We start from the raw sequence: 27829 nt of genomic DNA, 5'->3' as shown, positions 1-27829 counted from the left end.
TTGCTCCAAGCTCACTCCTATGATGGACTACAATCTCATATTTCATTTATTAATTTGTATTGAGATTGTAGTGCATTTTGAGAGCAAGCTTGGAGCAGTAACTACTTTACAACACACAGGGGGACCATGGGGAACAAAAGTAGCCCCCCTCCAGAAGGAAGGACAGAATTCAGAGCTGATTTGAGGATCTACAGCTGAGTGATACACAAATAAGATACATTTCTGTTAATAGTTAAGGTACTTCAATGCATTTTAAAGTTTTAACTCCTGAATGTAGTGTCACTTTTATTGATAGTGCATAATAGGTTTGCTTGAAAGACAACAGGAACCAACCAAGCAAAAGTTGGCATTTAAGCGACTCTGTCATTAAAAAGTAAATGGGGGTTGCCATTTCTGTCCAATTTTTCAAATTGCTTGTTGCCCACATGTGTCTAGACTACAATATGTTTGAGTGACAGGCCCATTTACAAGCAAATGAGTGTCCAAAAAGTGTAAAAATTCCTCAGAAAGGATTTGAGCCAAAGAATCAGCATAAAAGCCAGGGAGCTAACATTCTTAAAAGATAGGTCATCAGTGGCAGCCCCCATATTTTTCTCATAATAAAGTCCCTTTTACAATGAACAGGTCTGTGTTGTATAGAAAACATGCATGAGAAACAGACAGCAACATATTCAACAAAGAAAACTGACATACAAAATTGTTGCATGGTGACCATGTCACAACAAAAGAGTGTTGCCTGCTAAGATCCCTGTATTGTGAACTGCTATATGGGCTACACCAGAATTGTTGCAGCAGAGTGAGGATAAAATGAAAAGAAAAAAAATACAATTTCTTCTTATTCATAATGCATCAAATTAGTGAAAAATGTGAAAGGAATGAATAAAAAAAATCCAACACCTGCACCTGAAAAACTTGTCTTACTACAAAACTATCATTATCCTCCTCTGGCTATGCTGTCAACAGTGTTTCCCTTGGCGATGAAACTGGATTTCTATGACAGACTGCTCAGTATATCTATAAGAAATTGTGTCAAACAAAGCACAAATCACCTGCCTTTTAGTACAAGGCTGCACACCAAACAAGACAAAATCTGAGGTAACTTCTGGAGCCCAATAATGTGAATGCAAAAAAGTGTACCCTTTACAAATGCCATACTATTAACGTCATGTAGGCTTACTGCAGTAAGTTAAAAAAAAAGCTGCAGATACCTATGTACTGTTCTTACGTTTCAGATTCTGAACTTGTAATAAGAAATTTGTGATCCCATTTCACCATATACTGTACCTTGCAACCCTCGCAGGTGATGACCCCGTAATGGATCCCTGATGATTTGTCTCCACAGATTTTGCACGGAATTATTTCGATTTGAGCTGCAGAACGAGAGGAGAGAACAGAGTTAATTACCTAACATTTTAATAGATGAACAAGATGAACCCATACTAAATATTCCAGGCAGAGATGCAAACCCGCTTCCCCTTAGGGCTCCCATCTAAAATTATAGTTGCTCATTATCTAAAGGCTTTTGGGTAATTAAAATGGGTCAGACAAGGTGCCAAAAGATCTAGAACATATATCTGTGCACATATATCAGGCTTCACTTAGTGAAGATTCTATTTTTGTATGAAATGTCAAGGGAGAAGGCAATAGAAATACAAACTTCACCTTGTCTGACAACTCTTAAAAGAAACAGTAGGTAGAGCAATATCAGTACAACAAGCTTTGCCCATATCATCTAACAGTACCGTACCTATCAAAAAAGCAAACATAGCCCATATATGCTGCTATTCAAAGAATAGAAACTGAATGTCAAGAAGCATCATGGAACTGTAGGCTCCAGCCAGGAGTTCATTGTTAGACAACTTCTCTTTTTGGTGTAAGATCCAGTCGTTTTGTTATATTGGTACAAATGAGAGTTGGCACTTTAAAGAAAGCCTACATTTTGATATTGTGCCAAAAAACAGAGCCACTTGAATGAGTACATGAGAGAACACTTCCAATAAAATAAGTTACATAACGCAGTTAACTAGTTTGAAATAAGACAAGTTCATCAAGTTCAGCCTCTTTTAAGCTTCAGTTTGGTTCCAGTTGAAGACAAAACCAACCCTCTTGGCAACCATGACTAATATTCTTTCAGAATGGAAAACACATTCCGTTCTGATAGATGCAGATCCCTGCATCACTATATTTGATCTTACATTTAGTAATTGTAAGTATAAATGCCGGTAGTTATAAGAAACCATTACCTCCCTATACGGTAGTGAAGCCTACCCTCTTTCCTGCAGTAAAAAACTTTGTATATTGATGGGAAAATCATCCTTGCACATTGTGGAATTAAAGCCCAACTAAACTTTCAGTTAAAATCAGCTAAATACATTCCAAGTGCATCAAAATAAAAGGTGTGCAGTCCTTGCTTTCTTTATAAAGCAGCCACAACAAGAGTAGAAAAGCCTGTCCCCTGTTAGAATGTTTTAGAGGAGGCCCTTTCCCTTCTGTGTGGAAGCAGTGGTCTCTTCGATCGGCAGGGAACATGAAGTTTGATGATTACAAAGCTACAGGTCTGACTCAGCAGGGAGACCTCCGCAGAAAGACAACTGCTTCCACAGAAAGAGCAAGGGTCCTTCTCTACAGCATGCTGGTGAGGGACAGGCTTTTCTACTGAACGTTTAGTTGTAAATTTAAAGTGGAACTATAATTACCTCCCCTCCAACATGATTTGTGCAAGCTCCCTCATTACCGCCAGCATGTTTCCATTTCAATGATTTACTAAGTTTTCTATACGAGGTACAAACCTTAATCAAAAAGGTAATAACAATAATCAGGTAATACCAAGAACAAAGTCGGCAAATAGAAGACAAAAATATAAAAGTAAAATATAAGCAAGGTGTAAAACCCAACATGTGGAGTGAAGCTGGAACAGGTAGAACACGCATTACTAAGTATTTGGGCAAAAACAAAATCTGATACGTGATGCCTTTTGTAAAAAAAAATCAATGCTCATGAGTACAACAATTGAAAACAACCACGGTAGAGCGAAAAGTAGAGAAAAGGAATAGAGCCAAGCAAGACAAGACATAGCAAAATAAGGCAAGAAAAAAATAATTAAAAGAAGCATAGTGATACAAGAATCCAAAAACAGGGGAGTAGGAGGGCAGGGAAATAGGGGAGCAGCAGCCCAGACGATATGAAGGGAAAGTCTGACCATCATATAAGGGTGAGTGCGGCGAGGTCCAGGAAAAGCGATAGTAATCCAGGGAATCCAAACCTTTTTGAATTTACTATAGGAATCAGTAAGAACACTAGAAAGATGCTCATTCACAAAGAACCCCTGCATGCGCTGCCTAAACCCATCATAGGGAATAGTTTGTTTCTTCCAAGAGTAAGCTATAGTCCGTTAAGCCGCTAACAATAAGAAATCTGCCAACTGTAAAAAAAAAATAAATGGAAACGAGTTTGGGAGAGTGAGGATGCTTAGAGCATATCCAATGTAAAAAAAACATAAGAGGGGTGGAGTTCAGCCCGAAAATGAAGACTGTATCCAATGATGGATCACTGAGCTGCGAATGCGAAAAAGCAGGTAAGAATCCTTTATCTCTGAAGATACCTAGTATGTCTCTTCTGCAATAAAAGCTTGTTTGTGCATTTTAAAAAGTTCCACTTAAAACACACACACAGTTATTTGAATAGAAATACGGTTCTTACCCTGTACAAAAGATATTTCAAGAAGGCCAGCAATATATGCCTCTGTTCTCCAAAATTAAACAAGTCACGTTTTTGAGAACGTTAACAATAAAACCTACTATCCCTTTTATTAATTTTTGCGTGCCTTTGAACACTCTCCAAATCTCTACTGACCCATTGTAGGAATAGTTTACATGAGGGACAACACCTCTAATCCAAAACAGGGAAATCAAGCTAAAACAGACTGAAAACAAAGGGAAAATGATAAGCACGCTTATAAAGACCAGCATTAGGTCAATGCCAGGGAATGTAGGGTACACCTATTCTAACGCTATTCTGGAGACTACAAGAAAGAAAAGAAGCAATTATTTACTTTAAAATATTGTTTCATATTCAGCATAATTTAGCATAAATATGGAGCTATGAAATTACGCATAAATATAATTTCTCATCATACTCATGGGCTCTGTCCCAGTGGACCCCATTTACACCCACTCCAATCAGTCTTGACCATGGTTTCATCACAGCCAATATGTAAAATGTGACAACAGTGACACTGCTTGCAATGACAGACTCGCCACAGTGATGATGAATAAGCTCTCTATGTGTTGCTGACTATCTGCACACTCATATTAAATCACACTGCTCTCTAGGATCATACACAGTTACATTGGTAATGAACATATCCATTTGTATAATGATATGAGCAGCTATAGACACTTTATAATTAAGATGCTGCAGTATATCAAATCGTGGCACAAAGTGTAAGGATAATTAATGTACATGGATAAAAATAAAGTAATAGTTAATCTTGAGAAGCAGAGAAAAACTCCTAATGATGGAGCTATAGATGGTCATTAAGTATAGTAGTGATAGGTGTATTTAGGGGCATTACTGGTGCCTGGAAACCCCCCAGGACTCTCCCTCCCTCTCTAACTCTTCTTTCAGGAGGAACAGTGCCATTCAAAATGTAAGCTGCACTGTTGAAACCAAGCATCTCCACTTCCACTATAAACCTCTCCCCTTTCATATGCAATAATGTATAATAAAGGAAAAATTGTTTTGCTTTGTGTCAACTGACAAAAGTACGGGTGCCCTAACACCAGCACTCCAAGTAGCAAGAGAAAGCAAGAGAGTTTGGATGGAGGAATTTATACTATGGCTAGAACTGTGCTTGCTAGAAACACCCTTTGCTGTCCATTTGTGTATTTTATTTTAAATAAAAGATAGTATTTATTTTTTATGTAATTAATCGAATTAAAAAAATAAATAAAAATAAATCGGTCAACTAATCGATTATGAAAATAGTTGTTAGTTGCAGATTATGTGTGTGTGTCTGTGTGTGTACCATTACAATGGTAGTAGAAAGCAAAAACTACCAGAATGCTTTTGGTTTGGAAGCATGAAGCACCTAAATCTACAAACGTACATTTATTTTGAATGCTTAGAGATTACTTTTTTGTAACCCATTAAACTGACTTGGCATGTTATCAAAACTGAGAGAGTAATATATAGTTAGCTTTTCTGGAGAATGGGGTGGAGGGGTTCTCTGTGCCACATTGTTGGTCTTGCCTCTGTAAAATATCATGAGGCTTCTTGACAGGTTTAAATAATGTGGATTTATAAAGAATACACCATTACATACAACAAAGTTCCAAAAAACTGAGCTTTATGCAGTGAAAGTACATATATACGGAGCTCTGAATTGGAAAGTTCAGTCTCATCTGTGTTGGGGCACTGTAAAATGTAATTGATAATAGAACTAAATTCTACTTATAAATAAACCCTATTATGGGTACAAACCTAACTGAAGACCTTGTGAATAGGGTCTAAATAAGAATGCATGAGAAGGGCAGCACTATTACTACAGCTTACAGGAATCTTCCATACAAAGGCAAAGTTTTGCACTGGATTCCTTCACAGGTCTGGCAAAAAATACACAAAGGACAATAAGATTCAAGAAAGAATATACATGCCTCTCATATTTAGACAATATTTGCTTATTCCGGAGTTCAATTATAACCATTCATTCCCTAGTCAGAAAATGGAGATGTCTTGGATTTTATAACTACGATCTGACAAATTTATTACAGGGCACCCCAGGTGTATATGATGGCATGGTACAAGTCTCAGAAAAGGTGGATATCTGCTGTATAACATAAATTTGGGTAAATAGGTATTTGGATTTATTAAACTATAGGAATAAAATATATTCACTTGGCAAATGAAATTAGTAAATAGGGTGAGGCTGTGTTTACTTGAATGCCCGATGACGTGCTAGCATGATCTAATATATTACTGTATTAAATCTATATTAAAAACCAAAATCCTGTTTTTTCTCCATTTCTCTTGCACATAAAGTAAACACAAGTTCACCTTATTTACAACCCCAATTCCAAAAAAAGTGAGACACAAAACAGAATGCAATAATTTGAACATCTCATATTTCATTCACAACAGAAAATAGAAAACATATCAAATGTACCGTTTTAAGAAAAAAATAAGGTAGTTTTGAAACAGAGGCAGCAACACGTCTGAAAAAAGTTGAGACAGGGCCATGTTTACCAGGGTGTAGCATCCCCTGTCCTTTTAACAACACTCTGTGAACCTCTGGGAACTGGCATTTCAACTAACCACAGCAGAGTGGACCTGCTGTAAACATTCAACTCCCTGGCTGCTGATGGATGGTTGTTAGGATGCCAGGCGGTCCTGGCAACTAACCGGCAGCAGCCAGGGAGTTCAATGACTGCAGTAGATTGAATGATGTAGCTGACAGCTGGTTGCTAGGGCAACCAATGACATACTGCCTCCCCACCCACGTTTCTGAGGGATTTTTTGCGGTCAGGAGTGCGATGGGACCATGGACTTACTCTGATGTAACAGTGACGCTGAGGTAAGGGGTAGCTATGGGGACTCTGATTCAAGGGGGGCTCTGATGTAAGGAGGGACTCTGATGTAAGGAGGGACTCTGATGTAAGGAGGGACTCTGATGCGAGTTTAACTTACAATTTAGAGTTGATATTATGGTAAATTTAACTAAAATATGGGTGTCAGTTTTTGGAAAGGTACACAAATTGAGTGCTTGCCATAGGAGCTATTTTTTGTAGATACGCCCTTTGAACCTACAAATAGTTATGCACCTGGCTATCAGATAAAAGTAACAATCACTACGGTAAATGTTTCTACAAATTGATGATCATGTTAAATATGTAAAAAATGTTTATGAAGTCAGTGAGTTTATGAGTCAGAAAGATATTTCATAAGAGCCAGAGACAGTTTAAATTCAATAGAGATCAGCACAAACCACTCCACAAACATACCGATTATTTGGCACTAGGACTACAGTATTTTAGGATTGCCCAACTCTTAAAGAGACCCAACAATCTCGTAAAACTTCTCTGTCACCTAGAAGATGATCTCTGCAGTCAATAGTACAGAACTGATCATCTCCACCACCACCACCACAATATAAGGCTTCATTAAAATGCTAAACTTTTTTTTTTATTTGTGTAATCATTTGAAGGGAGGGTATAGTGGTTTTGTATATATTTTCTTTATTATGGTTGGGTATTTTTTTAGCCAGATAAATATGAAATATTACATATATTATTTTGTATCTAGCCAGTAGGTGGAGCTCAAGTTTCCTTTTTACATAAGAAGCATTGTAGTATTCTTAGCTATGCTTAAAGCTGCCCATTAACTTAAAAATGAACTCATGCTCAGATAATGCATACTACTCATATATTCTAAACAAGCAGTAAAACCACTTTTACTGCTTGTGAATCTTTGGGATGTGCTGGAGAAGACTTTACACAGTGGTCTGACTCTCCCATCATCACAACAAGATCTTGGTGAAAAATTATTGCAACTCTGGAGGGAAATAAATGTTGTGACATTGCATAAGATTATGAAATGATGCCACAGCGAATATGCGCTGTAATCATAGCTAAAGGCGGTCCTACAAAATATTGGAGTGTGTGATTTTTTCTTGGCCAGGTAGTGTATATTTACTATAACAAAATAAATATAAGAAACAGTTTACAAAGTTATAAAAGGTAGAAAAAAACAGAAACTAACCCCAAACTATTTGGGTTTCATTTTACAGCCCAAATCCAGCCCCCAACATTTTCTCTTTCTTTCCCACTTCCTATGTGCTTACTAAAACCTTTCCTTGCCAACCTAAAAAAATAACAATTGCATTTCATTTCAACATTAAACAAATGCAACTGAAAACCATAAAACTTAGCTCACTTTGTTAGTCATGTAAATGTTTTATTCTAGCTTGTCTTATGTAATGACCTTCTTATATGTTGTATAATAAATTGACCACCTGGGGCACTGTTACTGTCACCCTGAATAACCCATAATCAGCTAGAGAAAGACACAATGCTAACTGTATGATTGTAAGGTTCATATTTATAGATTATAACATTTGTGGCTATCTGTAAATCAGCATAACTACTGAATATCCACTAAGAAAGAAACACATAGAAGTCTATTTTATGTCTATTAAAAGTCTTTAATCAATTACTCTGGCCAAGAAGTACTAAGTCAGTGTCTCCAACAAGCAAATTGTTTCCCCCTAGTATATATTTAATTACAGTTCTTATCTGGAAATAATGTTCTTAATACATTACCACTCGTGTCAATAGGATTATTTACAATAACCCTGGGCTGAACAAATCCTAGGAGTCAGGTAGCCAATGCTCCTTAAAAAATTCCGCTGGTGCTCAATCTTTGAGGCTTTCTCTAGTTGTTAATGGAGTTGTGGTGGTCCCTAGCAGTGACAGGACAAGGTCCTTTGGCACCCAAACTACACCCCCTCCTTGATGATCTCGGAACTATTTCAGCAGCATAGGTTGTAGGTGACCTGCCCATTTTGCACCCCCCCTCCTGTTGAAGCGCCCAAGACGGCTGCCTTATCTGCCTACTCCTTGGCCCAGCCCTAATCCCTATAAGCATCAGGACAAGAGCACACTATACAATCTCCCAAAAATGCCAAAGCCCTGGATAAGGATCTGCAGGCACTCACGCAATGACATCTGTGTTAGTCGTCAATTACCAGATGGAGGGTAACTTGTATAAATTGAAACTTACAAAGAAATGATGGATTCTGGTTGCATGGGAACAAGGCAGTGGTAAGAGCAGACCTCTTAAGGTACCCTGTATGTAGCAGCAGGCTACAAAACATAACTGGACGATGCAATTATAGTTTTAAACTCCTTAAGACAAGTAAAAAAAACCTAATGCCAAGATTTTGGTGAAAAAGCTATGTAATCAGAAATGATGTCCCAGGAGTTAACACTGTCAGAATAATGTGGTAATATTTCTAGTCACCTATATCATTATAGGAGTATCGCAGTTTGAATCATAGCCCTGTGTGGTTTTCTGATGAAACAAAAAAAAATAAAAAAATAAAAAACACACCACAAACTAAGCCTGCTGCTGCACGCTACCTTAAAGTGTCTGCTCTTACCCTTGTCTTGTTCCCCTGCCACCCGGATCCACCATTCCTCTGCAAGTTTGAACCTACACAAGGCCATGCAAGCTCCCCTATCCTCCATTTGGTGATTGATCACTAAGGCACCGAATGCTGCATTGAGGAAGGAAGGGAGGGTACACACTTGTGCATTAGGCCTGGTAGTTTTAGGTATTTGTAGAATCTCAGACAGTAGATCCCAGCAGCATGGAAACAAGCTATATGTAACAAGCGCATCATTGTTCCCACCATTCAATAGTGGGCTCATCTTGGTTTTCCTTACAGGTTTTCTTTAATAGCAGCAAGTCGCTGCTTGTAGCGGTGTGTATATAAATTTGCTTTTACAAAATTTCAAGGCTCTGCTTGCAAATTTCCAATGTATGTTACTATATAAAGCACGTACTAAGATTATTTGTTGGCAGACGTTCCAGTTTAACAAGTAAACCTGGTTTAGTGAATAAACGCATCAAGCAGTCTAAGTTCTGAAGTGAACAGAACAAAATATTTCCCAACTGATGTTATTTAAGGATAATACAATGGATGCACTGATACCATTTTTTTTAAGACCGAGTACGAGTACTGATACTTTTCCTCAAGTACTTGCGGATACCAATTACTGGGGATGCACCGATACTTTTCAGATACCAGTGCAGATACTTGGCATTTTCATGAGAACTACCAGATCTAGCTCTGGCGCTCCACCACTGTCCTGAAATCATTAGTCTGTATTGTTTTAGAAAAACTGTCACATGACAATATACAAAAATGTATCAGTACTTGCGTCTGTGAGTACTTGGGCAAGTATCAGTACTTGCAAAACTGGTATCGGTGCATCCCATTATATATTTATAAAAACAAAATCATACATTAAAACAGAGATGTACAAGTCCCAGGAGCTCTGTATGCTCCTTACAAATGACAGCTGCCTCCTAACTTTTGCATTTTTTCTCTAGTCTAGTCTTGGAACTTGAAAAGTATCTGTACTTGTACTTGTACCGAGTATGGTACTTGGTATCTGAACATCCCTACCAATCACTGATACCTTTTTTTAGTGTCAGACTAATACAGACTAATGATTTTAGGACAGTGGTGAAGCGCCAGGGCCCAGTCGCAGCTTCAACCGATGCAACCCTGGTAGCTCTGCCACTGACACCAAGCTGTAGAGGGACTACAAATCTCAGCAATACATTATACAACAATGCAGAATACCACCAGCTAAAGAGGACTACAATCCCAGCAATCCATTATACAGCAATGCAGAATAGTATGAAGCTACATACTCTGTGTTGCTTACCAGCACTGTGCAGCACCTCAGGAGGCTGCGTGCGAGTCTCACCAGGGCTGCGCATGGGTCTCACTGGGCTGTGCGGTGTCAACAGGGCTGCATCCAGGTCTCAAAAGGGCTGTGCGGTGTCACCAGGGCTGCATGCAGGTCTCACTAGAGCTGTTCTGGGTCTCCCCATGGTTTTGCAGGCAAGTGAGGGTGGCAGGAAGGAGGAGGACCGGCACTGTAAAAGATAGCCGCCACAAGGTCCCCAGCAGGCTGCCTGAGGTCCCCAGCAAGCGCGGGACCCCAGGCAGCCGCTTGTGTTTAAAAATGTAAAGTGCCAGTATTGGTGCTTAGTATCGGGGCAATTTCACAAGTACTCATCAAAATGCCCAGTATCGGCATCGATACTAATACTAGTATAAGTGCATCACAAGATTTTACCAGACCCATGCAGACCCAGAACTGTTCTACATAATACGTCTAAATGACCCCAAACATATTTTGATACTGATACATAACAGAAAGTAATCTAAACTAATCAAGCATGTATCAGTACAATCGATTACCTAACACGCCATTGCTTTACGAAATGCCTGCAATGTTATTTTTTTGTTTTTTAGCTAATCTTGTGATCCAGACACTCCTGTCAGAAAGTACAATCTTGCTCTGTGTGGTTTTGCAGTGTGTAATACAGTTAAACAATACAAAGGACCCACCAGCCTGCTCATGGACAATGACATTGATGAAGCCATTCCTGTGCTCTACCTTCTTGTAAGCATGTTTGGTGTTGCAAAGCAATAGATCCCTGTCTGGCTGAGTGCTGATCCTTCCTCTGCCAGTCTGAGAGCTCCTTACTGTGTGAGGTGCACAGAAAGTCAATATAAAAAGAGAGATGTAGGTACCCATGGTAGTTTAAACAAAAAACAAAAAACAGTTTACACCTATTGCCCAATGCCTGGAACGTGCATTTCTGTGCACCAGTCAGGAGGGGGTTTTTTTTACATTTAGCCCTGCTGTGGGCAAGCAGGGCTAAATGTAGAGCAGGGAAGCTTCCGCTCATTTTGTACAAGTGATCTGGGCTGCCAACTGTAGGCACACTAAGCTTCCTAGTTATAAATACGTTGCACACTCCACTCCCTCAAAAGCCACTTGCCTGGATGTGCACTTTCTTCTTTACAGCACAAATCTTCTTGTTTACATGAGGGTGGAAGTATAGCTCATACTGTACTTCCATGCCCACCTGGATGTACGCGCTGTAGGTCTCTATAAACCTCAGCTCTATGGTCAAATATCTGACCACCTCTCCTTCTGGCTTCACATTCTCATCAAACACACTTTGATATAATGCAGTATTCATAGTTTATTCATTGACTGCAAGCTGTCCAGGCCCTAAAGCAGCAAAGCAACCCCAAACAATAACACTGCCACCACCATGCTTTGTAGTTGATATGAGGTTCTTCTCATTAATTGCTGTCTTTATTTTGTGCCAAACATGTCTACTGTTACTATAAGCAAGCAAATCTATCTTTGATTCATCAGTCTACATCACATTGTTCCAGAAGGCCTGGTCTTTGCCTATATGTTGAATGGTAAATCTCACTCTTATGTTTTTTTTTTGGAGGGTAAAGGTTTTTCCTGGCACACCTCCCATGGAGGTTAGATTGGTACAATTTCTTTCTAACTGTAGATGCATGCGCTTTAACACCAGATGTTGTAAGAAATACCTGCAGAACCTGTGGGTACTCAGAGATTTCTTTTAACATCAGATTGTCAGCTCTTGGGCTAAAGTTGCTGGGCCAGACAGTCCTGCTTGAAAGCTACACCACTTACAAATGATTTTCCTTACAGTTGACAGATTCATTTCAAATAATTTGGCAATCTTTTTAAATCCATTGCAGGGTGCATAGGCATCCTCAACTTTCTTCCTAAAGGTGCCCATACACTGCACGATTCTCGTACGAGAATCGCGGGAAATCCCGCGATCGTACGAGAATCGTGCAGTGTATGGAAGGCGTGCGACTGTTTCTACTGTACGTTCGCACGTCTTCCGTCGAACCAGCAGGCTAGAAAACCCGTCGGTAATCGTACGATTCTCGGCGAGTTAGTGGCCTGCTGGTTCGACAACTGCCGAACGGGCCGGTGTGCGCACGCGCACACAGCCCGTTTGCAGTCATCTTAAGCCCGCCCCTCATTGCAGTCATCGTAAGCCAGCCCCTCAGGGGGGCGGGGTTGCGATGATCGAGAGTACGATCTGCCTGTCCAAGATGGGCAGATCGTACGTTTTTTTTAATCACTTTACAACCATCGCAAGACTAAGGTCTTGCGATGGTTGTACAGTGTATGGCCACCTTTAGAAAGCTCTTATGCTTTTAACATGATGACACTACACATGTCAAACAGCAAAGAGAAGACCAAACCCTAGATATCTGCGGTTTTAAAATGCCACCTGTATACTTCCTAAGGAGGTTCTAATCAATGGCAACTAATCTGGAACACCGGATTCTAATTTCATGGTTTTGGAGTGGTGGTAAATGTAGGAGTGAACTTTTTGGTTTTTTATTTTTTTGTTCATTGAACTTGAGAATGATTACACCATGTACATTTTTGTGTGATATGTTCAACTTTATCTGTACCAATGGCTTGCATAATGATCTAATGTTTGCAAGTTCAAATATGTTTTTAAAAAGTCAACAGTTCCCATGGGGGGTACTTACTTGTTCACATGACTGTATAACAATAATTACATTAGATCATGAAGTCAATGCTTTTTCGCTTGCACAGAATACCAAGATGGCAACAGTTGCTCAAAACTTCAAAGCTGCCTGTGTCAACACAAATTTGCAGTATTACACTTCAATTACACAGATTGCGATGCTGTATTTGATTAACAAAGGTGTTAGAACAGACTCTCAAACCTCTCTGCTTTGAACATATGCTTATCGCCATGCCTGATGAGGTACTGTTGAAAGGAGCCTGTAGTCTAAAGTAGAAACAATACAAGCTAGACTCAGCAGTCTACATAACAATGCCTCGTTATACAGATCATGTTTACAGTACAGTAATAAATTAAAAAGGTTTGGTGCAATTAAAAAAAAAAAAAAGTTGATTTACCTGATATTTTGTTATACATAGGCCATCATATAGGATCTTGTGTCAATAGTATGAAAGGTGTGATGCTTTGATTGCATAATGAAATATGCAAACTGCTGTATAAGAACATAAGGTACGTATGAATTTATTAAGTTGTATGTAGTGTACACATAATTATACAGCATGTGTGATATACAGAACAGGGAGAGAACACCTTACGTAACACTGCTATTCCAAGCAGCTCATTGCACACCTGTTACATCACAATCTCGGAATAAAGAAAACCTCTCTGCTGGGTAGTTTAACCACCTCAATACCAACATGTTACACCCCCTTCTTTTCCATGACAGTTTTTAGTGCTGTGATAGTTTGACTGACATTTACTCAGTCATGCAATGCTGTACCCAAATGATTTTCATATCATTTTCTGAGACAGAGTTTGCTTTAGGTGGTATTTAATACCTACTGGGTTTTTGTTTTTTACTACATAAAAAGGGGAAAAAAGACTACACGATTTGAATAAAAACAAACCTGTTTTCCTTACTCTGTTATAAACATATTAAATAGAAATGGCAAGAAAGTACAAATACCCCCCAAATTAGCTCTTTCTGGAAAATAGACACCCAAAAGGTGATTTTTTTTTTGCCCCAATGTTTCACCCAATAAAGCCAAGAGTAAGACTTCCTATATTAGTGAAAGGAGGTTCCCTGAAGAACCTCCCCAAAACAATCCCACAATCATTGGTGGTCAATGGCATTTTAAAACCGCTCATCCCATCATTAGTGGTCTGTGAAACTTAAAATGCATGCTGTCTGCCCCTTGTAATTAGAAGGCAGAATGGCTCGCACTTGAGGGTGGGTGGATGGGAGTGGGAAACTTTTAACATTTTTCACAGCTGGCGATGGATGTTACAAACAAGCGTTTGGCAGCTATAGAACCACCCGATCACTTGTACAGTGCTGGGGAAGTGTGTGTGTGTGCCCCCCCCCCCCCCCTCTGCTTGGTGCGGGCCTGAAACGACATAATGGGTCTGTTTACATTGACTGGAGGCAGATCAGCACACTTCAGGTGGTTGATCTCCCCTCCGATCACTGACAGTGGCAACCCTTGCAGTGTGGGGGCAGTGTGTAACACCACTGCAAGGGTAATAACATTTTTACCCAGAGTTTTTCTTTAATTTTGGAGAATGCCTTGAATGTATTGTTAGAAGTACCCCCCGGAGTACATGTATCAAAAGTTAATCATAAAAATTGAGGGGGCTATTTAAACAGCAGCAGTATAGCCATAAAATTATGTAAACAGAAAAAGGAAAAAAATACACATTTATAGAGCACAACAGTGATCTTAAAGAAGTGTGGTAAAGTGAGTAAAACATACTCTAGCCCAATACCTGCTGACTTTGGATCCCAGCAGTACATTAGTAAATATACTCATGTGACATAAAAGACAAATAAAAAAGGTTTGGCTTTACTTCTCATTTAACAAATGTGCATTGCACTCCGTTGGCACACGATCACGAATATATAGAAAAGGGGTACTGTACCTTCAAGGAAATCCATTACAAACATACAACACCATTCTTGCAGTTTGAGAACCTATGTGAAAGGGTCAGTTCTGCTAAAGAGATATTTTCGCTATAGGAAGAGCCTGGCACACTGAACCAGCCCCTGACTTGTATATGTCTTGGAACACCAGTCCAGAAGGTCCAAAAACAATGCAGAGTGGAGCAAAAGTTTTTGCAGGGTGTGCATTTATGTATTTTATGCTAAAGCAACATGCTGCGGTCTTCAACCACAACTGAAGACGAAACTGGTGGGAACACTTCAGGATAGGTTGTATTCAAAGTTTAAAAAAAGCACAGTCATCCTTTAAGTACCAGATGTGGTTATAACCTAATGCTCAGAGCACACCTTTTGTCATATCAAGTAAATCTTTACATTTCCTCCACACACAAATAGGGGTCTATTTATAAATCTTCCACCCAGCCATAAGCTGGGTGAATGCTGTTCATACAGTATTCCTACTACTAGATGGGAGTCGAGGAGCACAGGAATTTCTTATGTTCAATCTAGTGGCAGGAATGCTGTACGGACGCCATTCGCCCAACATATGACTGGCCGGGAGATTGAAAAATAGACCCCTAAAGTATTTTTTCTCATTTTAAGCTTTGAATGAACATCTTTTTCATTTGACATGTTCATCAAGGACAAAAAAACATTAGGGTGTGTATTTATAAATATTTCTACACAACTTTTATGCAGGATTCACACATTTTTCCAGTTAGCCAAATGTGCCAATCAGGTGAAAGTTGTGAATCTTGTATGAAAGGATTATAAAATGGATCCCAAAGTGTGCTGGATTCAATTATTAAAAAACAATGACACTGTTGTCCATGGTGCTACTGATGTCCATTCATGTGGCCAGTGCCCAGGTGTTGGTCAAATGGGCTATGCCGACGTGGCCATGAACAGTAATAGTCCTTGTTGAGTTCTGCGTGAACAATGATTTTCCCTTTCAACAGAGACCACTTGACTGGGTACTGAAAGTAGTCCATCATACTGGTTTCTTCAGAAAAGGTCAGTATTTTACCACTTCATTTTCCCGTTTGTGAAATTAGTGAGGGTACTTGGATAATTGGAGGGTAATTCTGTGATTTTTTTCTTTTTTCCAAATAGAGAATAAGGAGTGTTATTAAAAATCTAAAGAGTCATATATGGAAGCTAAAATGTTGTATGGATCATATTCAAATACCTTTAAAGTAGTATTAAACCATTTTTGACATGAATACATTTAGATCAGCCTTTCTCAACTAGGGTGCCATGAGACCCTGGTGTGTCTTCTGGCCTCCTCAGAATTTTGTGGTAGTAGGACTATGATGTGAAGGGGGGAATGAAGACTGAGGTGAAAGGGGCTCCTGATGTAAAGGGGGAACTCTGATGTGAAAGAGGGGAATCTTGATTCGAAGGAAGCACTTTGATAAGGGGGAAAACACACTTTTTTGCAGGTTTTGGGGGTCCCTGTTAAAATGTATGACATTTTAGACTGGGGTGCCTCAAGATTTTGCATACTTTTTAAATGGTGACTGAAAAAAGGTTAAGAAACGCTGATTTACATAACCCCAATAAACATTCTGCAGTAAATTATTTATTTTGATTTGTGGTCAAGCACATACAGTTTACATGTTTTATATTCCCTGGGTACAGCTCTCTCGATGCTGCCTCCCTGAACTTCCTGTGTGGAGTACTTGACAAGAAGAGACAGAAAAGTCTCTAGTGGCTGTGCGTCCTGGCCAGGGAAAGGAGCCACAAGGGAAAGGAGCCACACCAAACCAGAACCCTGCAAGGGAAAGGAGCCACACCAAACCAGAAAACTGGGCCAGCGCTCAGGGTAAACTATTTGAATCCTGAGGAAAGGGAAACCTTAATACATCAAGGAGTAAATGTTGTATGTATTTTCAGCAGCAGCTGAAAAGGCTAAAAAAGTCTTAAAGGGTTTCTAAAGTCTCCGGTTTTTTTTGCATATATCTACTGCTAGCAAGCTGTAGAGATATGCAAAAAGTTTTTAAGAAAAACAAAAACGCTTTAACAGCGGTTTAAACTTACCCCGTCTTCGCCGCACGCTCCCGTCAGAAAATCCGAAACTGCTCGGGCAGCCGCAAAGCATCTGGGGCCGGCACATGCGCAGTTCGGATTTTGGTCCGGGAGACGAGGAGAGACGCAAGGTAAGTCTATGGACGCGTGCACCCGCATGCAGACACCGTGGGATCAGAAGTGCCTGCAAGGAGAGAGGAGTCAGCGCTGAATCGGAGAGCCGCTGCACCGCTGGAGGGACAGATGAAAACATCAGGAAAGAAGAAGATCGGAATAAGAGACATCATTTAAGGTAAGTGCTAACATTAACATTGGGGGGAGGTCAAAAATTGACTTTAATGTCACTTTAAGCTTTAATATCACATTAGGGACTGGAAAGCAAGGAAAAAATATTCAGGGTCTACAGTCTCTGCTCCCAGGATGTACTTGAGACATATGTTTGGACTATAACCTTAATGGCTGACAACAAAGATATCAGGTATCGGACTGAATATTATGCAAGCAACATCGCCTTTTACTCTATATGTATAGGATATCAGTTTCCACTAACAAAGAATGATACCGGTGTCCAGATTCATAGAAGTATGTGAATTGTATACAATATTTTCCCCCTGAAGTCTACATGAATAACCAGGATGGAACCACACTAAAAATAGATATGGATAAATTCCAAACTTTTATTTAACATAAATGCCCTCCACCTAGGTCCTACATATTGATGCCAAAAGACATGTAGAATGCCTCCATGTCTGACCTGCATCATTTTGCACCTCTGCACACTGCTAGTTCTAAGAACAGAACGAACTGTCACTGACAAACACAGGTTTCCCATGGATAATCGGGAACCAATCGGCATGGTTCCTAATCATGTGATCATCATGGTAGCCAATCATGGTGATCATATAAGGTTTATCTGCAAACCTCTCTACTCTCTCTTTCTGTGTACCAGCTGTCCATAGAGAGAGGCACATTGATAGTTGCATTCAGTAGCATTTTCTTTAAAACATTTGAATCCATTTGTAAGCTTGGAATAAAAAACATGAGCAGGTAATTTATATTAAACACTGTATTAAATCAAACAACAATGTAAACCTATTTAGGAAGGCTAGTTATGGTCAAGTTAACCAACAAATACTGAATACGTGCTGCTAAACATCTCCATCTAGGTTTCACCTATCTCAGGTCATGACAGAGTTGAAAAAAAAGAATCCCCAGACTACAAACCTGCAAACATGGAAGGTGTTTTTACAGAGTATTTCTTGAAGATGCTAGCTCCCTGGCTTTCACATTGACCTTCTTCCTTCTCATCAGTGACCTGACCAAGCATGCAGATAAACCAGGGCTGGACAATTCACAAGAGCCAGTTAAAAATAACAGCTGGCTCCTAACTTTTGAGGTTTTCTCTAGTAGTTGTCATCCTACTGCCTCCCAGATTGGATAAACTGGCTCCTGAATTTCATATTAATGCGTCCATACCCGAGACAAAGACATCTGCCTTTCTCCGACTTTCCTGGTTTGTATAATTGTTCTGGGTCAGTCACTCAAAGCATTAAAGCTAGTAGGTCAGCATAGCTGCCAGTCGACTAGCATTTTAATAGCATTTCAGCAATGCAAGGTCTTGGTATTTTGCCATAAAGCAACCCTAGATGTTCAATAGGTGGCACACACACACGATAGAAGTCACAGGTTTATAAAAAGATGCACTAATAGTTCTTCAACTCATGACTGAACTCTGAAGAAAGTCTGCATGTATAGCAATCATGAGTAGAAGTGTTAGCCATATGCTGACAACCAAGTCTGTTAGCCACACTATGAGGCTATGAGCTCTCACTATTGCAAAGTGAAACCACTTGACCACAAACAAGAGCAGCTAGCATGGAAGCCTTCCTTTACACCAGGATGCTTGCAAATGTAAAGAGTTAGAAGGCAAATAAATCCAAGACCTGATGTGATTGAGGTGCATGCCTAGGGTCCCAGAAAAATGTTATCAAAGCAGTGACTACCTAAAAGCAAACATTTCATAGACAGTTCATGGTAAAGAAAAGCAGAAGCATCAATTACTTTCAGCAAAAACATAGCAAAATGATTGATGGATCCTCAGCTGTTATATATTATATGTAATACTGTATGTGCTTCTAAACCTTCAATTAAAAGTGGAGCTGGGCTACTACAACCTCTCCTGCTTCCCAGCTCACTGGGGCTGTGTATCTGATTAAAGGATCCAATGGGAGACAAAAAGTGGGAAGGGCCACCCTTAACTGTTACAAGAGATATCAAGATGTGCATATATGTTCAACTGCCTAGAATTTAAGATTTATTAACTTGTTTGAATGTATTCTTCACTTATGGCAACCTCTTCTCCAGCAGTTTGTTGCTTTAACCCCCATTCACTGCTGAGTGCTTTGGTGTGTGCTTCCCAGATAGCAGAAATGCTGAACACGAAGAATCCCATTATTTTTAATAGTGCCCATTCACACTTTCAGGTAGTGCAGCTTGAAGCTCAAAAAAGTACATGAGCTTCTTTTCAAACAGAAACGAAGCGTTTTGGCCCCATAGACTTCAATTGTAACCTAAAAAATCTGCAAAAAAAAAATGTACTAAAAGAAAAGTTTCAAAATGGTCTGAAAATGCCCATGCTGTAGCGTGAATGAAAGGGGCTTACATTCACTTGCAATTGTCTAAGTTTTTAACAGGCAGAAATGGATCATCCACAAAGCAACCAATGCAGTAGACTAGGACTGATGGATGTGCTTCTGCAGTAAACCAGGGGTATAGCACTGTACCCCTGCCTGTCCCTTCACAAGGAAGCATGTACTTGTGGACGAGTTGGTGTCTGATGGGGCAATCCATGCCTGTACAGACAATGCAATTGTGACAATTTTTCTGTGTCTATAGCAGTCCTTATCAATTTCAATCAAAAGGATGGTGGGAGGGGGCAAAGCCTTTACCTCTTGCCTAGGGTCTCGTTCTACCTCAACCCATCTCTAGTGACAGGGATGCATTAAAAGTAGAGGTGGGCAAATTAACATGGAATTCAGAAGCCAGTCTGTCTAATCTAGGAGCCAGCTCCATTGACAACACAGAGAGAAACATCTAAAGTTAGGTGCCAGCTATAATTGTTTTTAGGAGTCGTGGCTACCTGGCTCTAGGGATTCGACCAGCCCTACATTGGAGTAACAATTTGGACGTTTGCTTTTCTTTATGTTTGTTACTATGATAAATATATAGATTTGCAGATTAGCCCTTAGAGGTGGATCTGTATTTTACTCCAATCCATCAGCCTTCCTTCCACAATGAAATGCAACCTTTTAAAAATGTAGATCTACAACATGAATTAGAATCTCACTTTAATGGTGGAAGTCAATAAAGAAGAATGTGATCTCTCTGGCATGGCAGATCCAACGCATGGGAAGAGGGTTATGACTAATGGGGTGCTTCAGACTGAATCAATGAAGGGTAATACAGAAACAGCCACCACACCATTTATTTAAGAGACCAAAATGTATACATTGCTTTCTTCATTAAATATAAGCCAATGTGTATTCGAGACTTCAGAATACCCTTCATCAGGGCTTTAGTAATAAATGGGGAAGAGGATCTTAGGACTGTCTCCAACACCAAACTTGAAGATCGGGAAATTCAGAGAAAAGTCAGAAGTTCTTATCTGCATCTTTGTTATGGTCACTGGCACAAAGAATGAAAACAAGAGGGTCAGTCAGCATGGCATGATAAAATATAGTTTTGATTTCATCTAATATTATAAAGGCTCCTTTAACTACTGTTAGCAAATCCAAATGTTCTGACAAGCATACACCTGCTCTAGCTAGCTTTTACCCCTCCTTTTTTATCTGAGGGATTTAACTAGGGTGTGTATATAATTTACATATGAATGTCCATACATATAAGCATATACAATTAGGGAAATATTTTCATAAATTATTACTTGCATAACTCGAGAGGCGCATACTTTTTATAGAGTAACCTTTCTACAATCGTACAGCCAAAACCCAAAGTATGTTGGTTATGACATTTTGATTTACATAAGAGAAGAAATAAAATGATGTGCAGCAAAACACAGACTTGTCACAAACCCGGGCAATTCAAATTGAGCAAAAAGTAAAAAAAATGCATTAACAGAGGTTACTCTCAGTGAAAACTGCATGACAAAGTCATCAGTAGGTTGAATGATATATTGGAATATTAACGTCAAGAGAAATTTGTAGATGGCCTCTGCCTACCTTCTAAAAATGTTTTTAGCTGGTTGTCTCTAATATTTTGAATCACTAGCCTGGAACAAGCTTGTAGTAAGAGAAGTAAAGTTAAAGGCTGGGTTCACACCTAGGCGTATCGAATATGTGCGTTTGTCGCGCGTTTCGTGACACGCGTTATCGCGTTTTGCGGTAAAAAACGTGCGCCAAACGCGCGTTTCCGAGGGCCACTTGGCTGTATCCCAATAAAAACGCGCGACAAAAATGCCCCAAAGAAGCTCCTGTACTTCTTTGGGCGTAGGGCGTTTTGTAGCGCGTTCGTACAGCCTGTAATACGCCCAGGTGTGAACCATACCCATAGGAAATAATGGGATTTCGGTGTTTGAGCATTTTGCAGAGCGTTCAAACGCGCTACAAAACGCCCAGGTGTGAACCAGGCCAAAAAAGAATTAAAGTCCAGTTTAGGTCTCACACCTTTTTGTAGTCCTATAGCCATTTTTGCTGGCACTGTACTGTATCTGCACATCCAGTGGTTAGCTGCAGCTAGAGACAGATAACCGGTCCTGCATACAGACAGATTGCATCCATGGCCAGTCTGCTGTCCCTAGACACAGGTAACTGCTGGATGTGCAGACACTTGTGGACACCTGCGGCTCTAGTCAGCCTGTTATTGCTTTGTACAGGCTGAGTGGTCCCCCTGTCATTACAGACGCAAAATCCACAGTCTTGCCACATGTAGGCACTAAAAGCCCATGTGAATGAGGCCTAAATGTGGTGCCTCCTGGGGTGTTTACAACTGCTAACAAGAAAACAGAGGACACAGTATGAAGGTATAGGTTGTCAGTAAAATATTAACCAGACTGCACATCTATTTCTAAGGCTTGAACTGAGCTTGAAAGGAAATCGTTTCCTAAGATGATCATAGAGCACACATTGCTGCCTTTGTTCTGAAGATGCTGGTTGCCTGGATTTCACACTGACCCTTCTGACTTCCAATACTTTTTGGCCTGCAACAAGGATGCCGATTAGGAAAGTCAGAGAGGTCAAAGCTCCTTATTATATGTGTACTTGCTTCAAGTCAGTATCTCCAAGCACTAAAGCCAGAGGGTCAACATGGCAGCCAGACAACTAGCGTATGCAGAAACGCTAGTTGAGAAACAACAAGCCCATTCTTTTTAAGGGAATAAGAACAGCACATCTGCATATCTCTTCTGGGTCAGTGACCTCACACTAGTGACTGGAAGGTGAAATCACAGTGCTGCATCAGGGGAAGCAGACATTTGTCACACCTGGAAGTGTCAGATGCTGAAGATTCTTCAACCGGTAAGATTCTTCAGGTGAAGCTTGGCAGCGCCGACAGTGAAGAGGTAAGGGCCTGTTAACACCTGTGCATTGCGGTAACACACAAGTTTTATGTGCCCTGCACATACATTGCATTCAGAAGCCCATTCATTTTGAATGGGCCACAAAGCACCAAAAATTCTGCATGTCACAATGTTTTTTCACAGGTGTGAACAGGCCCTATGTATTATCACTATTTTTTATATAGAGTGCTTTTCATTTTTTTTATTAATGCAAGTCACTTGAGGCCCATTGGATCAGTATGCAAGACAAGAAACTAGCAATTCAGTATAAAAGTCAGCAAAAGCAGCCTTAAAGAAGAACTCCAGGCAAATAAAATGCTCATTTTGCCTAGGGAGCTAAAATAACAGATATACAAACCACAATCCCTGCTGGTTCTTAGACCGGTCCACTCAGCGTGTCTCCTCCTCTGCTCCGATGATTGAATGTGACTTAGCATCCTCATGTCTTATACACTGTATAGGACACGATGACTCACAGGACCTTAGACTGCCGCAGCGGAGGGGGAGCACGGCTGAAGGAACTAGTCTAAGAGCAAGCTGGGATTGTGGTTCAGGGGAGTATAGTTCTGTTATTTTTGAGCAGCGGGTAGCCCCTCTGCAAGGGTTAGGATTTTATTTACCCGGAGTTCTTCTTTAATATTTCCTGTAGCAGGTCCCCTATAATGTGGATAAGCATGAAATCCAAATCCGTCAGTTAACCACCATTGCTATCTAGGAAACAGCTAATGTCTGACAGTCCACCAAATTTATGTTCAAGGCCAAATCACAAGAGTTTCAAAGCAGTCCGAGACTATTCAAATCAATGACAGATTACCTGGACATCAGCAATTACAAGGTTTTAAAGGGACCTGTTCATGCAAGCAATGTGTTTTGATTAAAACAATTTCGGGAAATCTGTTTGCATCATTTTACTAGCATAGTCAGATTTTTTTCAGCTCCCATTTTAGCCGATGGCAACACTCTTATAAAGTGCACAGAACCACTGATAACATGCTCATTAGACTGCAAACACTGCCAGTTTGGATGGTTCCCAAGAGCTCTAGGCAAACAGAGACAAAAACACACACACACACACACAGTGGGTTAGTGGTTAGCACTTCTGCCTTGCTAACCTTGCTAGTTCAACTCCTGATTAGGACACTATCTTGAAGGAGTTTGCATGATCCTCCTGTGCTTGCATGGGCTTTCTTCCACACTCCAAAGACATGCTGGAAAGTTAATCAGGCCTGTATGAATGTGTGATTGGGACCTTAGAGATTGTAAGCTCCTTGTAAAGTGCTCTGTAAATTATTGGCACTATATAAATACCTATAATAAAATAAAATATATACGCACACATTTAACCTGCCAAAGGCTTTGTAATTGTTTTCAGACCCCCATGTCATCCAGGCACTCCTGCCAGAAAGCATGGTTAGATTGGTGACCTCACTGCCATCAATGGTCACCACTTGCCCCCCAGCCTGAGGTTGGCAATAAAGGGGCCACAGAAAAAATGAACTTGTCACTCTACTCTCTCCATCTGTCAACATGGTAAAAATGTTAATTGATAGTCATTTACAATGTTGTAGAGCCCTAACTGGCTCAGAGTGCCTTCCCCTTCATGCCAGTCTGCTGTGCAATGAATTACAGAAGACTAATATATGGATAGTAGATTTAAACATGCGGGAATCACTCTGTCTCTGCTTAACAAAGGCTGAAATAAAATATCAGCCACACAGGGAGAGCATTATTTTAAAATGATTTAGCCGACTTTTTGGAATTGCACTACCAGAAGCAGCGATAAAAATAAACACTGTGTTGCATTGCAAAGAAACAAACATGGCCTCTGTCTATAACAAGCAATTATAGCTGCTCACACATATATATATATATGTGATATATATATATGTGATATATCATTTATATGTGATATATACACACACACACACACACACACACACACACACACACACACACACACACACACACACACACACACATATATATATATATATATATATTACACACACACACAAAACTAAATTGGAAAGACTAAACCTTCTTCACACGTATACAGACACACAAACAATGAGGATGACCATAAACCAATTAAGCACACTAACAGGGTTATTCAGAAAAGGGTGAGGAGTTTGGAGAAGGCAGGAGAAGTGAACAATCTAAGACAACATAGCTGATTTGGAAAAATTCTCCAATTCAGCTCACTTTCCAGTTCAGCTATGTTGTCCTAGATTGTTCACTTCTCCTGTCTACTCCAAACTCGTCACCCTTTTGTGAATAGCCCTGAAAGTAGCATATTCAAGGTTCCTTGACAGTTAGTCCTTCTTCTAGTGTACACATCCAGCATATTCTCTACAAGCTGTTCTAGGGTGATAACACAACTTAAATGTGGTCAGTAAAGAACAGCAGCAAAGTGACCCAAATTTTCCTTTACATTTCTTCTTTTCTGTATATGTATTATTGTTAGATTCTAACATATATGTGCCATAACATTTTCAGTGATGCATTTACCTTAAAGTAAACCTGTCACAACTATAAGAAAGTAAGTGTGTGTGCGCAGGTGTAGCTCCCAGTATTAGGAAGTCGGTCATTGCCACAACCCTGTCCTAATACATATATGCAGATTCTGACTTTCTTGGGAAAGTCAATGATTTCCACTCCCTTTTGTCTCTTCTGTTGCCACCCCTGTCATGCAGCAGCCCATTCAGCTTTACACACTCACCAAGCGATCTCTCAGCCCTGTCCTCTTGGTGCTATATCTTGCTCTGTACAGGGAATGCTTTTACAGTATGCATGCACAATATTTCTACAGCATGACAGTGGGTGACCTTGCTGCGACAGGCTGACTATTATTTAAAGAAACAAGATGTGAACAGGTTTGCTTTAAAGCTGAACTCCTGGCAGGGGAAAAAAGAAAATCTCACATCTAAAATCATCCTTTGCTGTTCAGCCATGATCAATGGTCTTTTGGAATTCTGTGACCTCCATTTGACTAAACCAGTTCACCTTACTGCAAAAAAACACAGTCTAGTGTTCCATTACTTACAGCTGCTGATTGGTGACTATGGTCATCACCCTGAAACAGAACAGGGACGGTTTACTGACAAAGCCACTGCATTACAGCTCCCCCATTCTTCTATATCCCTGAATGCTGCTGGTATACCAGGGCTTCACCCACAGTGCATGGACTGGACAATGTGCTTATGAGGGGTTCTACCAATTTTTAATTATGCATCATGGTAGAGTGGTGCTGTGTTTCAAAACACTAGCTTTTTAATGTTTAAAATAGGTACAAAGATAATAAAAAAGCAAAACGCTATAATGCCTAAGATGACAAAATGATAACTATAATTTCCTATGATTTCCTTTCCTAAAGACCTTCCATAGCTGCAAGTTCTTCTGCTAGTCGATGAGGTCAATCTTGGCCTGGAAATGACATGTTATCTGAAAAGCAATTTCTGTTTCTATTGCCTAACAAGCAGTATACCTATCTGCCTCAATTACCTTGTGGCTAGTTCTGATCTTTTAGGGCCATATCACACTAGCAACTTTCTAGCACCCTAGTGCCCAACCTGCAACCCGAGGGTCACATGCAGCCCTTTCCTGCTTGCCATGCGGCCCTTGGAATCCAGCGGTCAGCAGTGGCAGTGTTGATTTTGTATAGATAGGAAATAGCAGTGAACTCTAGCAGTCCCATGTAACATGTTCATGGTCCCCTTCTGACCAGATGTCTTCAAGCACACCTGTAGCATGTCCATAGTTTCTGGCTGTTCTCTCTATTTCCCTAGTTCCCTCTAGTAATTCTGCAGTCACTGACAGTCTTCGGTAGCATTTCTTATACTGAATATTATGTGTTGTTCTTGCGTGGCGCCAGGGGCTGCAGCTGAGGCTCCATATACCTAGTGAGTTGACAACCACTATTCTAACAGATAATAGTTGCAGCTTTAAATCTTCCTTCATATATTCTCTGTAGCACTTACAGCTGTCGCTGGCTAAAATGACTTGATCTATACAGCTACAAATGGCTAGAATGTCATGGCCACTGCATTGGATATTACTCTAGAGTCTACATTCATACTTGCCGCTTGTGTTTTTGTGCTCTATCCGCAAAGAAAAATCTGTCAGGCTACGTGCTGTGCTTAGGCTTCTAGATGCTATAAATGATGTGTGTTTACATGTGTTTACATGCATATGTGTTTAGATGCATCTGGTACCAAATCCTAGCATCAAATTCCGTTTACATTCATTTACTTGTGTTTACAAGGAGTTTCGAAGTTAAAATTGATTCCTAGATGCACCTGACTTCTTCGTTTTCTAAATGCAGATAAACTGACTGTAGATAATATGTGAATAGATCCATTGGAAAGCATTAGATGTATATATATGCGTTTAGAAAACCATTTTAAATGCATATAAAAAGGCATCTAAATTGCACCTAGTGTGAATGTAGCTGAATACTGAAGCTAGCTTCAAATGCTGCAAAACATTAAACTATATATGTATATCTTGCAAGATAAGACTGATTTCTGAATTCTATAATGTTTATCCCTGAATGTCAGTGTTGCCAGCTCATCCCAGGATGACTCAACTGAGCCACAAAACCTGTAGAATCTAAAATCTGTAACAGAAGGGTTGAGCTGGCAATTCTTTCTACTGTAATCCTACACAAAAATAGATAACGCAGTGTAACATACCGTACATGTAGTGTATGTATGTGTATATACACACACACACACACACACACACACACACACACACACACACATATTTATATATACACACACACTGGTCAAGATATTGCTTAGGTCAGAAGAGAATCAAAGGATCCATCACAAAATGTGCAAACTGATTACTACGTTGGAGAAGTATATACAGACATAATAGAATCAAAAATAAATAAATAAGCTACCTGCATGCCTTTTATATACTTAATATTATCATCACGAGTATTCACTCCTTTTTTATTTTATATAAACTTTTTGATGTTTCTATCTCCGTTTTACATGCAGATCAGCAAACAAAAGTCACAGTGGGTGAGACAAACTGGAACAATGACTTGCCATGGGGTGCTTAAAGCAGTTGTAGCAACTGTTGGTCTGCTTGGCCTGCATGAAAATGTGGGGGGGGGGGGGGGGTGAGGTATAAAAGAGGGC

General features: G+C 39.9%; 1 protein-coding gene across 1 annotated transcript in view; it reads right to left on the bottom strand.

The window, feature by feature from the left end:
- LOC108785559 (nuclear receptor ROR-alpha) overlaps nt 1-27829 on the bottom strand; it is a 68520-nt gene that overhangs the window by 33197 nt on the left and 7494 nt on the right. The window contains exon 2 of the mRNA XM_018554642.1: nt 1285-1370. Within this exon, the coding sequence (XP_018410144.1) occupies nt 1285-1370 (86 nt within the window). The remainder of the gene's footprint in view (nt 1-1284; nt 1371-27829) is intronic.

Source organism: Nanorana parkeri, unplaced genomic scaffold (genome assembly GCF_000935625.1).
Source record: "Nanorana parkeri isolate BGI_ZX_2015 unplaced genomic scaffold, ASM93562v1 scaffold167, whole genome shotgun sequence".
Lineage (NCBI taxonomy): Eukaryota > Metazoa > Chordata > Amphibia > Anura > Dicroglossidae > Nanorana > Nanorana parkeri.
Note: the sequence above shows the minus strand (reverse complement) of the source record. Positions and strands in the feature narration are given on the sequence as shown.